Source organism: Puma concolor, chromosome A3 (assembly GCF_028749965.1).
Source record: "Puma concolor isolate L17-30 chromosome A3, mPumCon1.1.hap2, whole genome shotgun sequence".
Taxonomy (NCBI): Eukaryota; Metazoa; Chordata; class Mammalia; order Carnivora; family Felidae; genus Puma; species Puma concolor.
The window spans coordinates 112,431,111-112,447,163 of NC_141669.1; the positions used below are offsets into that span (position 1 = coordinate 112,431,111).

Below are 16,053 nucleotides of genomic sequence, written 5' to 3' on the forward strand. Positions count from 1 at the left end.
TGTGACCAAGACCCGTACCTCCCTGATAGAGTCTCTGAGAAGACAACGGGTCCCCTCTAGCAGCTGACAGCTCATAAGCAGTTAATGAATAATAATTCCTATCTGTGTCAGAGTTTGCTATCCAGCTGTTTGGCGATGGGGGCAAAAAAAAAAAAAAAAAAAAAAAAAGAAAGAAAGAAAAAGTCCCTTGTCTTAAAAGATAAAATATTAAGACGAGTCTGTTGCAAAATCCTCTTTCAAGAAACTCACCAGGTCAGTCTTAGAAAGATAACATACACCATCTTCAAAAGCATCTCCAAATGCCAAGATTAAAATCAGATGCCGCATGCACACTGGTTGTGAAACGCTGAGCTCTTAGCCCTCCTTCCCCTTCCCCGCAAATAAACAGAAATAAACCCGAAATGATACGAACGTTGGAAAAGCATGCCTCCACACTGCTGCAGATGCTGGGCTGTTGATTATTAGAGGACGCTCTCTTTTAAAAGGCCACTTACGGAAAGGAAACCTAGCAGTGGAGATGGCTTGGAATGGAAGCCGGGAGGCTGGCTGGCAGGTGGCGGCCGTGGCCACAGGACTCTGACGAAGCCAGATGGGGCCCCCGAGGGGTGGGAGGCAGAGAGTTCGGAGGACAGCAGCTCTCTCCTTTCCTGGTGTCCAGAGAGCAGCCAGGAGAAGGGTTTTCCAACCAGCCCTCCGTCATTTATAACCCTAGGGCCTGTTTTCAATGTCATCTCAGCACTGTGCCTTATTTTCACGGCCGAACGGAAGAAAACAAAAAAAAAAAGCAGCTTCTCTGTGGTTGGAAGAATATGGGTAAATCGGCCTCTTCGGGGTGTTGGAGGCCTGTGTCTGACTCGCACTGGAAAAGGCAGCCCCTGGGCGGTCTTTTCAGCCACCACTTAGCCTGATTCTGAGATTTTCCCCTCGACGACTTGTAATTGCAGATGGCGACGAGCGCTCCGAATGCGTTCGGGACTCTGGGGGTCTGGGCCAGGGCGGGAGAGGTCGGGCAAAGTGTGGCCGGGGGCGCAGCAGTTCGGGGTGGAGGCTGGGAGGCCCACACGTACGATGGGGACGACGCGGAACGCAACGTGGCAATCTGGATATGATGAAAGATATGCCCGCGTGTTCAGTCCGGCCATCCCACTTCTAGGGACTTCTGCGCAGTGATGTGCATGCAAAACTGTTTGCAAGGAGGAAATAAATAGATGCGGTCCAAACCTCCATCAATGAGGAGTTCATGACGATCCTCCTTCTTCCATTATTTCCTCCTCCAGTCCATTCCTGCCCAGCAGGGTTTTTGTTTCTTGTGTTTTGTTTTGTAAAAAATCATATTGGGGCAGGCTGCTCCCTTGCTCTAGAGGGTTCCTACTTCTCTCAAGAGAAACCCCAAGCTTCCTGCCGTGGCTCCAGCCTGACCGTCCGACTTCCCAAAAATATCCACTCAGTGGCGTAGAGGGATGATCTCAGCGGGTGGAGATGGGCTGAGATGAGATTCGGGAAGCCCTGGATGGCCGGGGAGGGGCTCAGGTGCACTGTTCTTATAGCACTTGCACTCCCTCCTCCGTGTTCACCTGGGACCCCAGGGTGGTGGTCTACAGCTAGGAGAGGAGTCACCAGGATACTGTACCCAAAGCGCCCCGCTCAGGCCCTCACCACCTGGTAGCTATCAGCAAAGTTGTAAACGTTCAGGGAACAGGCCTGTAACCTTTGTCGCCTGAAAGCTGCTTTCAATTTCCTGGAGCCAAGGCCACCCAGGGTCTCCCAGGGGCCTGAGTGTTTGGCCTGAGGCCAGGCTCTTCCCTCCTGGCGGTGGGGAGGGCAGGCACTCCCAGCTGTCACCCAGCCCAGCGTTCCAGCATTCCCACTGTGCTGGAATGTGACTCCCTGGGCCACCCGGCCAGGGGAAGGCACAGGGACCATTCTTGGAATAGCTGAGCCTGGGGCTCAAGGTGCTAAGAGCCGGGCAGGCGATTTCAAAGGGCCTTTGTCACATCTCTTCAAAGACAAGGCTTTCGAACTTGTTCCGTGTCAGCGGAATACACAGTGTGGAAGGGAAATCAAGTTAGGGGCAGGTGGCTCGGGAATTCGGTGCAAGCCAGGGCCCTGCTGTCTCCACACGAATACAAAAGGAGGGCGTGCTCTCGCTGGAACTCCCAACTCCCCCTTCGGATGGTGCATTTGGGCTCCTATAACCACCCCTTCCGACACTCGTCGCTGACTGCAACTCCACCTTTATTTGGGGGATTATTTGGTGATCCCCTCCCCCAGAGACACCCCCAAAGGCCTGGGACTTTTCTGTTGTTCCCCATGTGTCCACAGTATAATGTACAGGAGACGCCGGGTACATGTTTCTTGAATGAATGTATTTTCCCCATGTTGGAAAGGCCCTGGGATTTAACCCCGCCTCTAAGACCAACTAATTGGGTGACTTTGAACTTTGCTTTCAAAACTATACAGCCCTGGAGCGCCTGGGGGGTCAGTTGGTTAAGTGTCAGAGTCTTGATTTGCGCTCAGGTCCTGATCTCCCGGTTTGTGGGTTTGAGCCCATGAGGTCAGCTCTGCATTGATGGGGAGGGGTCTGCTTGGGATTCTCTCTCTCTCTCTGTCCCCCCCCTGCTCAAAGTCTCACTCTCTCTCTCTCTTTCAACAACAACAAAAAAAGCATTAAAAACCAAAATGGAACAAAACTGTATGGCCCTGTAGTCAGTCCATCTGGATTTGAACCCAGGCTCTGCCTCTTACTAGCCTTATCACCTTGGGAAATTTTAACTCCCTTGTGCCTCGGTTTCTTCATTTGGGAAATGGGGCCCCCAAGGTGCCTGTGTCACAGATCAGTGTGGAGGATAATAGCTTAGCATATGGAAAGCACTTATGACACGGATTAGCACAGAGGAAGGTCTAGATAAACATTAAGTCACATTATTTTATTATTATTATTTTTAATGTTCATTTATTTATTTATTTATTTTAACGTTTATTTATTTTTGAGACAGAGAGAGACAGAGCATGAATGGGGGAGGGTCAGAGAGAGAGGGAGACACAGATTCTGAAACAGTCTCCAGGCTCTGAGCGGTCAGCCCAGAGCCCGATGCGGGGCTCGAACTCACGGACCGTGAGATCGTGACCTGAGCCGAAGTCGGCCGCTTAACCGACTGAGCCACCCAGGCGCCCCAATGTTCATTTATTTTTGAGAAAGCCAGAGCATGAGCAGGGCAGGGGCAGAGAGAGAGGGAGACACAGCATCCGAAGCAGGCTCCAGGCTCCGAGCTGTCAGCACAGAGCTCGAACCCACGAGCCGCAAGCTTACGAGTGGAGCGGAAGTCGGCCGCTTAACCGACTGAGCCCCCCGGGCACCCCTATTTTGTTATTATTAAATCCACGTTATAAAGGTAGAACTTCCAAGCAATAAAAGGCACTCATTTTAAGTCACCGTTCCATGAGCTTTGATGGCCACCTGTGCCCATGTAAGGACCACCTCAGTCAACGTAAAGGACACAATGTCCACCTCCCCAGAAGTTCCCTCTGCCCCTTCGGCCAACGTCCTTCCCTTCTCTGGCACCGATTTCTCTGCCTTCTGTCAGGGGAGCTTAAGTTTTGCCGGTTCTAGATCTTGGCGTAAATGGACTCACACAGTGGGCACCCTTTCGGGTCTTGCTCCTGGTGCACGATGGTTTTTGAGACCCGTCCGCGTGTTGCACGTATCACTACCTTGCTCCTGTCTGTTGCCGTCACTCGCTGTGGCCGGTGACTTTCTCAGTCCCAGTGTCCTCATCTGTAAACCAAGGTCAGCAACTTCCACCTCGTGGACTGTGGTGAGGGCCAGGCAGCACCCTGAACCCCCTTGCTGCCCCCACACGGCCCCCCCCCCGCCCCCCGGAGAGGGGCCCCCCTCCAACGTCCCAGGGAGCCCGGAGTGCAAAGGGTCAAGGGCTTTGCGGGGCTGCAGCCTTCTGAGTAGATGCGCACCCGCGACATGATGGCTGTGTTTATAAAGCAGATTTGTTATTTTTTAATTCTTCGCCTCCGTGTCCTTTCCCCTACTTCCCTCTTTTAAGGGTCATTACGATGCAGGCAGGCACTCCCTGCGAGGAGACAGCTGAAGATTTAATTGTCCCAAGAAAAATTTTCCAGCGAAAGGTCCCCGGGTAACGGCAGCTCCGGGCCCGGCCGCCCCAGCGCCTCTGCTCCCCCCCTCCCCCAACTGTGATATCAGCGGTAAAGCGTTCATCTGCATGTGCACGGGGCCCACTCGCTGGCCCCCCTGGGGACCGGGGCCGAGCGGAGCCCACAGCCTCTGTCGGGCCACAGCCTGCCTGCCATTAAGCCCTCACCCGGCCTCCTTCTGGAGACAGCTCCGTGGCCCAGATCCATGCGACCACGACCGGCTGCCGCACCAGCTGACCCGGCCCAGAGCGGGCCCGCGGGGGCAGATGGCCCGGGTGGCTGGGGACGGCACCTTCCGCCACGAGGGCCCGGCCTCTTGTCCTTGGAGCGGGGGCCGGGAGGACACCAGCAGCCCCGGCAGCTTCCAAGTTGGGCCGGCCGCACCAGGGTGGTGCAGCTTCGGGGTTGGAGGGAGATCTCTGCAATCTCTCATCGGGTTTTCTAAGCGCGGCCCCAGAGGAGGCATCAAAGGCTCAGACAGCGGTCACTGGCTCCTTGCCTGTCGTGGGGGGGCGGGGGGGGGGGCACGCATCCATTTTGAGAAAAGGGACAGCTCTGAGCACGGGATCATGATGAAAGGCAGAGTGACTCAGTGGGAAAAGTCAGCCGGATTGGGGTTTGAAGCCCGCTTCCAAACCTGCCAGCTGGGGCATTTTCAGTTCTCCTAAGATGCCCCGCAGGCTCCAGCTTCTGGGCTTTTCCACACGCTCTCCTTTCCTCATCTCTCCTCCCTCCCTCCCTCCCTCCCTTCCCACCCACACATCCATCCTTCCCTGCACGTATCCAGCCACCCATTCGTCCTCCCTCCCTCCTTCCCATCCATCCAACAAATATTTATGGGGTGCATCACACCGACTAGGCGCAGGGGTTATACTGGTGAGCATAGCCAGCACCCTCTGTGCCCTGAGGCAGCTCCCAGGGCAGTGCAGGAGGGGGATGTTAATCAAGGAATCCCACGGTCACTAGCCAGAAACAGTGACCAGGGTTACAAAGAGAGGTCCTGGACGGGGTCGTTATGGTGTTGTTTTAACAAGGGGACGCTCCCAGGTTGGGCATTGGAAGACAAACAGGAAATAGGCAGCAGGTGTTCCAAGCAGCGGGCGTAGCATGTGCAAAGGTCCTGTGGTTCATTCCAGGAACCACGAGGAGGCTGGTGTTGCCAGTGCAAGGAGCGATAGGGAGAGTGATGCAAGATGGGCCTGCAGAGTTTGGCAGGGGCCAGTCCTCATGGGGAAGGGCTGCTTCTGCGCAGCCCTGACTCCTTCAGACCCTTTTTATCCGGTGCATTCTTACTCGTCTTTTAGGCCTCAGCTCAGGGTTTCCTCTTGTGAAAGCCTTTATTGCCCTATGCACACTGAGTGAGGCCTGGGAACTTTCTCCCAGTAAGAAAAAGCATCCGGTAGTTGGAAGTAAGGCAAAGAAGGTGAAACTTCCTTTCCGTGCCATACTCGGGCATTGTTGAGAAAGGTCCCTGACCTTTGTGGAATCAGTTGACCCCACAAAGAGCGTAGCTGAGCTGGGCTTTGCTATTCTGTTTTTGGCATCCATCGTGTTTCGTAACTTCTCGAAAATTACACACGGACACCTCGTCCAGATGCTCTGGCCCCCGCACACCCCGTGAGCTCATAAGGGTGTGGCCTAGCTTCCGTCGGCCTGGTTTCCCTGGAGGTTTGCAAGGCTGGGCTCACAGCCGGAGCCGGAGAAATAATGACTGGCTGCATGAGTGATCTTGTCTCTTCTCCTCTCCGAGCCTCCATTTTCTTATCCGTGAAATGGACCTCACGGCACCCATCTCCAGCGGAAGTAAACGTTCGGTGACGTGAAGAATTCAGGTGCCCGGGTGGGCTCCTGTCTGGCACATGGTGGGCTTCAGTCTCCCTTCTCCCAGGGGCTGGATCTCCAAGGCAGGAAGTGATATTCTGGTGTTGGGGGGGTTCACGGTCTGGCTGGCGGGACCGGGGGCGGGGTGCAGACGGGAGAGAGGGGGAGCAGGAGGTGTCTTTAAAGAGGTCAGAGGGGGCGTGAGGAAGAGGCCGGGCTGGGTGTTGGATTCCCCAAAGTTGGTAAGAGGGAGCCACCCCAGGCTAAGGAGGGAGGGAGGGACCTGGTAAGATTATTTCAGCCAGCAGGCGAGACCCACCGTTGTTGAGCTCCTCTGAGAACCTGGCCTTGGCGTGCGGGTGTGAATGTACGTGTGAGCGGTGTGTGGCGGGGAGGGAGGTGAGTGTGGATGTGTGTGTGTTGACTGCTGTCTGCCCCAGGCCGTTGCCGAGGTCTTAGATCTATTCTCTATTTAACCTTCGCTAGAACCTGCAGGTGAAGGGTCCAGCCCATTTCCCAGGAGAACAAACCGAGGCTCGGAGGTGAAGCCACCGGCTCAAGGTCACAGGCGAGGACTCTGCAGCCGCCCGTGCCTGTGTAGCCCTGGGTGGCGGGAGGAGGGCGTAGGCGTGGGGCGAGGCGGGGAGGCAGCCTCCGTAGGCAGAGCGATGACAGATAAATGGCTTGTCCTGTAAAGGCTGCACTTTTTCTTTTCCTGTTCTGCTTGCTCCGTTGGTCACTGGGGTGCTATCTCTCCACGTTCCCAGAGCCCTCACCGGGGCCAGGCCCCGGGCTGGGCTCCAGGACTGTCAGGTCGGGGCAGGCAACCACCGTTGGGGGGGGGGGGGGTGGTGAATCCCCGGGGGGAAGGGGCACCGGTCTCTTGTGGGGTCTGACTTCTACACGGGGAAATGCAGACACGTTAAATGTGCACTTGACGGAGATTAATGTCCACAAGCCCCCACATAACACCACTCACGTGGAGATACAGGACCTCCCGTCACCCGGAGGGCTCCTCAGACCCCTTCCCATCGCTGCCTCCCTACAAGGATTGTCCCCCACCACCCCCCTCCGCCCCCCACCCCTGTTTCCAAGGTTTTGCCTGTTTTGGGATATCTGGGGCACATGTCTTTTCGGAAAGCATTTTCTGAATTTTTTTTTTTTTTTAATGTTATTCATTTGGAAAGAAAGAGAGAGAGAGAGAGTTCACGCATGGGCAAGCAGGGAGGGGCAGAGGGAGAGAGAGAGAATCCCAAGCAGACTAGTGCTGTCAGGGCAGAGCTCGACGTGGAGCTCGACCCTGTGAACTGTGAAATCATGACCTGAGCCGAAATCGAGAGTGGGAGGCCCAGCCGCCCAGGCGCCCCAGTGTTTTCAATTACAAAGTCTCGCATTTGGAAAACAAGCCCAGACCCCGGCAAACACAGTGCCGTGGTGAAGGGAGGGCAGGAGAGACCCCACTGGCGGCAGGCTGAGCCCCAGGGAAGCCCAAGCAGGGCTGCTGACCAGGCAGGCGACGGGGGCTGCCCTGATACTCTGATGTTTTGGTGGCAGAGACCATGTGGTGTCTCCTGGCTCCCAGCAGAGCCCAGTGCCTGCCAACACGTCTGTGCCCCCTGCTGTGTCTCCAGCAACCCCTCCCCCCCGCCCTGTCGCGCCCGCCCGGTGCCCACGCACACCCACAGTGACGCCACTTCCTGGACGGCGGGTGGCCCCTGGACAAGATGTGCCATCTCTCTGTGCTTTAATGTCTTTCTTAAACAGAGGATCATCATAGCCCCTACCTTGTAGGTTTGTTAAGAGGACGGAGTGAATCGATTTTAAATAAGTTAATACTTATACAGAGTTTAGGAGACCGACACGAAAAAAAGCGCTTATGTAAAAATTAAATAAACAAACCTCAGTCCAATTTTGGCTGGTGGGAATATGCTAGAACACGCGGGGTTTTTCACAGTGGGGCGTTAGAATCTCGTGGAGAAGGCAGAGATTTTGCTGATTATCACGTAAAGGGGGGGGAAGGGGGCTGCAAATGCCCTCTGGGTCCTCGCGTGGTGGGGGTTGGGTTGGAGGGGGCTGGAGGAGGTCAATGGAGTCCTGTGGTTCTCCTTTGCACAACGCGGAACCAGAGGAGGTACCCGATAAATGCCAACTGCTTGACTGATTTCCTGGCGGGCAGGAAGAGGGTCACTTGGCTCCTATCAACTTTCATTCCGCCTGCCAGCCCGCAGCCCTGGAGATTTGGGCCTTGGAGAAGCAAGGCCCAGGTGCTGCATAAAATCCATCCTGCAAGTCTTTTTGCCTGGACACGCAGTCCGTCACACCACCCCTCCCCCCCCCCCCCCCCCCCCCCCGCCGGCCCTTCCCAGAAAACGGCAGGCATTTCCCCACCTACTCGGCCTGGACGCATGCCTTGAACACCTCATCCCCGCAAGCGGCACACGTATTTTCCAGGTTGGGCCCTGAGGGAGGCTGAGAGCTGAGTTTTCTGCCACAGCCAAGGTCCTGGCCTGTGAGGCAGGTGACTTGTCTACACCCTACGGGAGGCTCTTTGCCTGAAGTGTCTTAGGTCCCTGAACACGTGCCTCAGGCCAAGGGCTCGGGGATGATCCCACGTGGGCCTGTGGATCCAAGCGCCAAGTCCCAACTCGACTACAGGTTCATTCGCGTGGGATCTCCAGGTCCCCCGCACTTCCCTAGCCTCAACCTTCCTTCCCTGCAGAATGGGCACAACCCCCTGCTGCGGCTGTAATTGAACGAAGCAGTGCGATGTGATGCGGGAGAGCCAGACTCTCCGGGTTCGAGGCCGGGCTCTGCCATGGGACGCTGGGGGAAATGAATTTACCGCTCGGTGACTCGGTTTGCGCATCTGTAAAATAGGGATGATGGGAGTGCCAACCTCCTATGGTGGTCGCGGGGTGGCTGGGGGGGGGGACCAAATGAGGCCAACGACTGTGCGGCACTTGGCACGCGACTTCCCATAGTTCACGGTCAGTGCCAGTACATGATTGTACCAGTTGAGGACGCAGGGGTTAGAGGCTGGGCACTGAGGTCAGAGGGCCGGAGTCTGCGTCCCAGTGACATCACTCGTTAGCTGTGTGACCCTGGATAAATTAAACCACTTCCTTACCTGTTACGTGAGGTCAGTAATAATCCCTAGCTCCGGCTGTGAGGTCTGAAGGGGCCGATCAAGGCAGAGTGCTGACACACGGTAAGCACTGCTTGTCAATATCATATAGCCATCGTTATATAACTGCCGTTAATATTATTAATATTCTAATAGAGAGGCAAGGAAGCCAACACTTGGTGAACACCTATTACGGGGTAGTACTTGACGTGAATCCTCTGGCGAGGATATTCAAGGCCCAGCACTGGGTTTCTGCCTTCGGTCGAGGGGGGATGTAAGGTTCCCAGAGGGGGCGGGTGACCCACTTGTCCAAGACCCCAGAGGTGGGGAGGGGCAATCGGTCCCAGCTGTGCGATGTCCAGGGCAGGAAGGAAAGACCGACGCTTAAGCGAAGGCCTTTCACGTGGCAAGTGGGGGGCTCGGTGCCCCCCGGCCCCCCTTTGATCCGCACGGGAACCCTGGCTGCGGGTAGTACTGTCCCCCTTGGGCCGGTGACAGGCCTGAGTCTCTGGGAGGTGAGCTGTTTCAACTCTGCAAAGTCGCAGAGCCAGGATGCGACCGCGGTGGTCTGTCGGAATTCTGTTTACGCAGGTGTTTGGGGCACAACCTTCCACCGACTCCCTCTGAGCCAGGGGAAACAAAGTCTTTGTGTCTAGAAAACCCCAGAGAGAGGTCCAAACCCTGCAGTCCCCAAGCCCTAGGGGCCGCATGCGATCCTCTCGCAGGCTCCCGAGACGAGGACGGGTGGCGGTGACGGGGAGGGGCACACTCCCAAAGACAAAGACACTCCACACCCAAACTGGTCGTTGTTACCCAGAAATCTTTATTACAAAAATATTTTGCAAGCCAAAAAGTTTAAGTTGCAACTATATACAAAATGGGGCCTGTTTCCTTCCTAGCAGTCTTAAAATAAACTCCTGAAACCACGCTCCTTCCGTAGTGTTGTTTCGACCTCTTCCTTTTCCTGGGGTTCGATACACAAGGTATGGGAATCTCCAGGCTGCCAGGCCGGAGCTAAAGCTGCACAACTTCCTTGGCCTCATTCCCTTCCTCCCCTTCCAAAATTCAAAATAAAATAAAATAAAATGGCACCAAGAAAACACTCTCTTAAAATTCTGTGTGCCTACGTGGGTGCGCGTGCACGTACATGGGACACACTCAAGCACATGTGCCTTCTCTGGGCAGGAGAGAGGGAGGCTAAGGTTGACAAGCCAACCTTTTGGAACTTGGAAGTGGCCCGAGCCAGGTGGCTGGGTCACTGTGCTCCCAGATGCCACAGAGAAACCCTGGCTCATCGGCCAAAACTGTCCACATGGCCCGTTGGCTCACCCGATTCCTGGATGCCGTCGTGTGAAATGCCAAATCTCTGTCCCCAAAGAACTGGGTCTGAGCTGAGCTCCCAGGGTTCCATGCGTAGGACCTGCTGGTGGGCAGCATGGCTCAGCTTCTTGTTCTGATGGCCTGGAATCCCTGGGGCATCCGATGGATGGCCGGACCCAGGGGGTGACGAAGATTAACCTTTCCGCTCTAAGACTTGGTTGGTTACGCGTGAAGACCGAATCGACAGGGCTCGCAACGTCTGCTGGCCCTGGGCCCAGCCAGGCCCCCGACTGGAAGGGTGGGGATCAGAGGCAACAGGTCACAGCATCTGCCCAACCTCCTGAGACAGAGGGACAGAAGGAGGGTCAGTCCTGGCTTCACAGCTGCCCAGTCCTCCTGGCTGTTTGGGATTTATTCCAGTTTGATCCCCAAAGGGTTTGAGAGCAGAAGTAGAAAGATTCCTCCTGCAGGGACCAGCTCAGAGAGCTGGAATGGGGTCGTCGTTAAGGGGCGGGGAAAACAGACAGGCATAGCTTCCCTCCCCTGCGTGGCCTTCCAGCGCTGGTAAGATGCCAGGGAGCAGGGGGGCATCTTTTCTCTCCCCTCTTTCTGGATGAGAAAACTGAGGCCTCGGGTCTCGACAAGCTTGCACTGTGAAGGACGCAGCCAGGAGGAGGAGCACTGAGCGGGTCTGGACTTAGCACGATGGGGGCACAGAAGACCGCAGTACCAGCCACGTGGCTCGGCTGAGAACGTGACCTATTTTGCCCTGGAGGGAAGGCTAAGCGTCTCCACGGGGCAGCCGCACTGCAACCTTCCTCCCCATCCTCGGGGTCTGGGACGCGGGGGTACCCAGTTTCCGCCGTAAGAGGGTCCCCCCGGGACGACCAACTGGTAAACCTTAGACCGCACAAGACCCGACCAGGTACTTCGACACATGACAAAGAGCCAAGAGAACGTTGCTGTCGTTTTAAGAAAAAAACCAAAACAAAACGAAACACCACAGATCAAATTTTCTAACACCTCAGGTTCAAGATTGCACATTTCACATTTCTCGATAATTTACAGGCGTCCGCAGCGAGATGTTGCTGAGTTAGTGCTAGCTGGAGGAAGCAAGCTCGGGTCTAGAAAGGAGAGGAGGGGCCGTGTGGAGCGTCACGGTTGGGACGGCGGGTCCTCAAGGAGTCTCGGAGGGCCACCAGGAGGAGGGGGGTTTTGTTACTCAGTCCTTGGTGGTGGCGGCTGTGTGGGGGTTCCTCGGAGGCTCCTCCCCTCCCCCGGGGCTTGCGCCTCATCAATCCCGGGATGGGGAGGCTAGGACTCTCGGCAGCAGTCTCACCGAGTCTTGGGATGAGGGTCCCGGAGGGGTTTTTTCCAGCTTCTCCACGGACGGGGCAGTTCGATCGAAAGGGACGATCTTCCCCAAGCCCCAGGTGGGTGGTGGCAAAAGGAAGTGGGGCTGTCTCCCTCCTCACCCTGGAAGATCAGGCTGCAGAGCACGAAGGGGGGCAATCAGGGTCTCCAAGACCGTGACCGAGACCCGCATGTTGATGGAGACAGGCATGAGGGTTCTTGGACCCTGGCGGTTCTGGCCAGTTCCCAGGTGGGTCCCCCGGCCAGTCTGGCGACATCGGCCTCCGCGTGTGGTGATGTGGGGGGACTGCGGCTGCCCTGGAAATGTCGAAGAGCCACGTGGGTTGGGGAGACAAGAGCCAGCCTCATCCTGGAGTTCCAGGGCCTGCACCATCCCGGCCCTCTGGGAACTGGGCTGGCTGTCCCCATCACGGCTGTCCCACACGGGACAGGAAGGCTCGTGGGGACAGACCCTAGAGACGACCACGGTCCCATTCACTTCCTCTGGACCTGGACGCTGGCATACTCCGAGTAGGATGGCTCGGGCTTGGGGGCTGGCTGCTTGGGGGCCCGGTTGAGGTGGACCATGTCTAGGTCGGCGTAGGTGAGGGTGTCCTCGGGCGCGGGCGGCGGGCCGGTCTGAATGCTGGCGTACTCTGTGTGGTTGTTGGGCTCGGCGGCCCGCGGGGCGGCCTTCTTCCCCTTGGGCAGGTTCAAGTCTGCGTATGTGATGTCATTGTTGTCCTGGATCTAAATGTGATGGAGAGAAGTTCATTCTGGAGCCCCCAGCCACCCCTCCGCCCATCGGTACCGAGGCTGGACGCTTCTGTCTCCCCTTGGGCCCCGCTGGCTCAGCCCTAATTCACGCCCCCCTCTTCTTCAGCCCAGGTTCCCCGCCTCCGGCCTTACCCTTCCGATCCTCACCTGGCCCAAAGGAGCCTCCTACCCGCCAGTGGGGTCACCTCACGGCGCCGCCTCACTGTCCCTCCGCCCGACGTTCCATTCTGTCCTTTCAGGGTTCTTCCCTCTGCCTGCTGTCCATGCCCCCTTCTCCTCGTAACGAAACCCCGTCCACCTTGTGCCTTTTAGCACGTGCATCACTTCAACCTAAGACCACCCTCCCCTCAGCTGGCTCTAGGGTTCCTCTCTGTGCTTCCTCAAGCCGTGTCTCTCCATGACAGCACCCACCACCCAGGACCGACTCTGTCTGGGGGTCTGAGTAGGTGCCGACCCCCAGTGGGTGGAGATGCTCATCCGTTTACTGGTTTAGTCAACACACCTTCACTAGGTTATTTGTTATAATGCAGAACCCAAGGCTGGCATTGAAGAAGCCCCATCGGTGTGGAATGAGAGAACGAACGAAAGAACGGATGGCAATTTCAGCCTCACTCAGGGTGCAGCTGGGGTCTGGGAGACTGGGAACAGGGGCATGCGAGAACGAGAGCCCAGGTAGCAGGTGAAGTACGGAGCCTGGGGTTTCAATCCTTCTCCTGCTCTGTCTAGCTGAGGGCCTTGGGGCAATCCACTTAAACCTCTCTGGGCCTCGGTTTCCCCATCTGTAAGGCGGGGGGCTGGGACAGTGTCTGTTTCCAGGGTCCCTGTGAGGCTCAGACATGATCGCCCAGGTAAAGTGCACAGAACAGAGCCTGGCACACATCGAGGGAACCCGTGTGTCCGATAAATGCTAGCAATCATCAACCGCCTGGCAAATCTGAACATCTCCCGTGTGCTAATCTTATCGCTCGCAACGGCTGCCTTCAAATTACTCATCAGGAATTGCAAACTTTGCTTCTTCCGTGCCCAGCACCTCTGCTGTAGCAGGGGGCGGGGGGGGGGGGAACACCACCACGGCTCCTCGCTGGTGCTCAGTAAGCACCACGGAGCGCAGCTCCCGCAGGCTTACAGGCTCGGCGCCATCGCGGGGATCGTCTTACCGAGGCCCTATCTCAGCCCGTCGCTAGGCGCCCCCTCTCCCGCTTTACAAGTGAAGAAACTGAAGCCCAGAGAGGTTAAACAATTTGGTTCAAGTCACACAGCTGCAAAGGATCCAGAGTCTGTTGGACCCGACAGCTGTGGTCTCACCGCACGGCCCCCTCTGTCCCGAGCCTTGCACACTCACTCACTTCTCTCTGGGAAACCCACAGCAACAGCATTAAAGTTCCTCCCTGGCAGGGGCCGGCACCTAGCACTGGGGATTCGAGACACAAGGCTGTAAGAAGCTCCGTGAGGGCCGGGCTGTGGCTGCCTTGGTCACTGCCCAGGGCCTGGCACATAGTAGGTGCTCAGGAAGTCGTGGCCGGCTGCGAATTCTGTGCAGGTTTTAGTGACCACCTCTCATCATCATCCTTTCCCCTGAAAGTTCCAGAGAGAAGTCCAGAGGTAACAATGACTGGGGAGAAGGCCGCGCTTTGTAATTACCCCTCGGGCTTGTGCCCGGGGCCGCCGGGGGCGGGGGCTGTCCCGGGTGGGGAAGAGCAGGCCACAGTTGGGGCTTTACAAAGACCGTGCCTCTCAGCAGCCCGACTCTGTGCAACAGATTGCATCTGAAACGATGACAACACCCCGGGAAATGTCAAGGACAGCTGGTGCTCTCTCCTCGCGGGTTCAGGGCAGGGCCTGTCTCATCACAAGAGGCAGAGGAACCCTCGGCCTCCAAGGTCTGACAGCGTCAGCCTGTGAGAAGCAGGGCGAGGTCTCTCGGAACCAGGCCAACCACGCTGCCCGTGCAATCGCCCCGGCAGTGCTGCGGAGAAAGTGCCAGAAAGGGAGCATGCCCTTGCATGAGGCGATCGGTGAACAAACTGTGAGCGGTGCCCCCTGGAGTTGTGTGTTGGGTGCCCTGGGTCAAGGAGGTGGTGACCTTCTCCTGGCTGGGGCAGAGGACAAGGGGGAAAAGAGGACTGTGAGCATCCCCCCACTCTCTCCACCCCTGCCTCCACCCCAACCCTTCCCCCACTCTGGGGAAGGAGTCTTAATTTAGAACAGAATCTGCAACTCTGGTTGATGCAAGGAGATTGCACCAGTGAGAGTACCAAGAAGGGCATCTCACCAAGGACTGTACCTGGGTTATTTCTCTGGTATTCTTCTCGGGCTCATGCAACCTAAAAAGGAAAGAGACACACAGATAAAAATATCCTCACTATCTCCAGTGCTCATGCAAATTGGTAAGAATAACATTTCGGTTCCATTTCCTATATGGGTGGAGCAAGTCACAACAGAAACACAACGGCTTTATCAAATGTTTGGACAAAGGGGTCAATCTCACTAAAGAGGAACTTTCAGTAAGGTGCTCCCCCTCCCCCCTTTTTTTTAAACCCACTCTTCCCCAGCAAGGATCTTCAAAAGTTGAAATACCGGGTGCTGGGGAAGGTATGGTGAAACAGACACGTTCACGCATTGCTGACGGGAAGGTTAAACCCACACCCTTTTGGGAAGGCAGCTTGGCAAAATCGAGAGCTTGACTCATAAGTGCACATTTTTTTGGGAGAACTCAAAATATAGAAAAAGCTTGCTGCACAGAGGCATTTGTCACAGAGCGGGATAGGGAGGAAGGTTTCCATGTTACAGCTCTGCCAGTTGGAACTGGTTAAGGAAATCAGGATAGACTCATAGATAAAAACTTAAAAGGTTTATGAGGAAGGGCTTTTTTTTTTTTTATTACAAATGATTACATTAAAATGATAAGCAAAAAGGCAACATTCTCTGGAATGATCCCAAGCCTATAAAATTGTGTGGATCACCCGGGAAGGAAACGTAGTAAAATGCTAACCGCAGTGGTCTTTGGGAGGGATTTTTTTTTTTCTTCCATTTCGTTCCCGTATTTTCCACACGTTCTCTATTCTACACATCTAGGTCTCAGCATTAAAAAAAAAAAAAAAGGGAGAGAGAGAGAGGCGGAACGGTGTCCTGGTTAATCAAAGAAGCTGTTCATGCACTTGATTCTGTAATTGGAGGCCATCGCTTGGCTCACTGCAGGGTCATGGTCAAGGTGGTGAGCAACCCGGAGCCACTGGTTCTGTAGGAGTTGTGTAAATTCTCAGGCCGGCAACTCCAGGGATGTTAGCCTGGATAATGTCAGAAATGAGCAATGGGGCTTGGCAGCAAGGTTATTAATGGATTTGGCATGAGCTCTTGGCTCAGAAAGCAGTTCTGGGGCATGACAAGCCCCACGTGGCCACAGAAACAACCCTCTGGGAGCAGGGACGCTGGCTGCGGAGGAAGATCACGAAGGTCTATCCACACCCCTATTGCTTCCAACCCTTCCAGGA

At 55.9% G+C, this 16,053-nt stretch overlaps 1 protein-coding gene across 2 annotated transcripts in view; it reads right to left on the reverse strand.

Annotated features, from left to right (window-relative positions):
- Positions 1-9,915: 9,915 nt before the first annotated feature.
- SIRPA (signal regulatory protein alpha) overlaps positions 9,916-16,053 on the reverse strand; it is a 42,090-nt gene continuing 35,952 nt past the window's right edge. For both annotated transcript variants that reach the window (XM_086701848.1, XM_086701849.1), the window contains exons 8-9: positions 14,847-14,886; positions 9,916-12,535 (exon numbers count right to left, since the gene is read on the reverse strand). In XM_086701848.1, the coding sequence (XP_086557974.1) occupies positions 12,281-12,535; positions 14,847-14,886 (295 nt within the window). In that variant the 3' untranslated portion in view covers positions 9,916-12,280. The remainder of the gene's footprint in view (positions 12,536-14,846; positions 14,887-16,053) is intronic.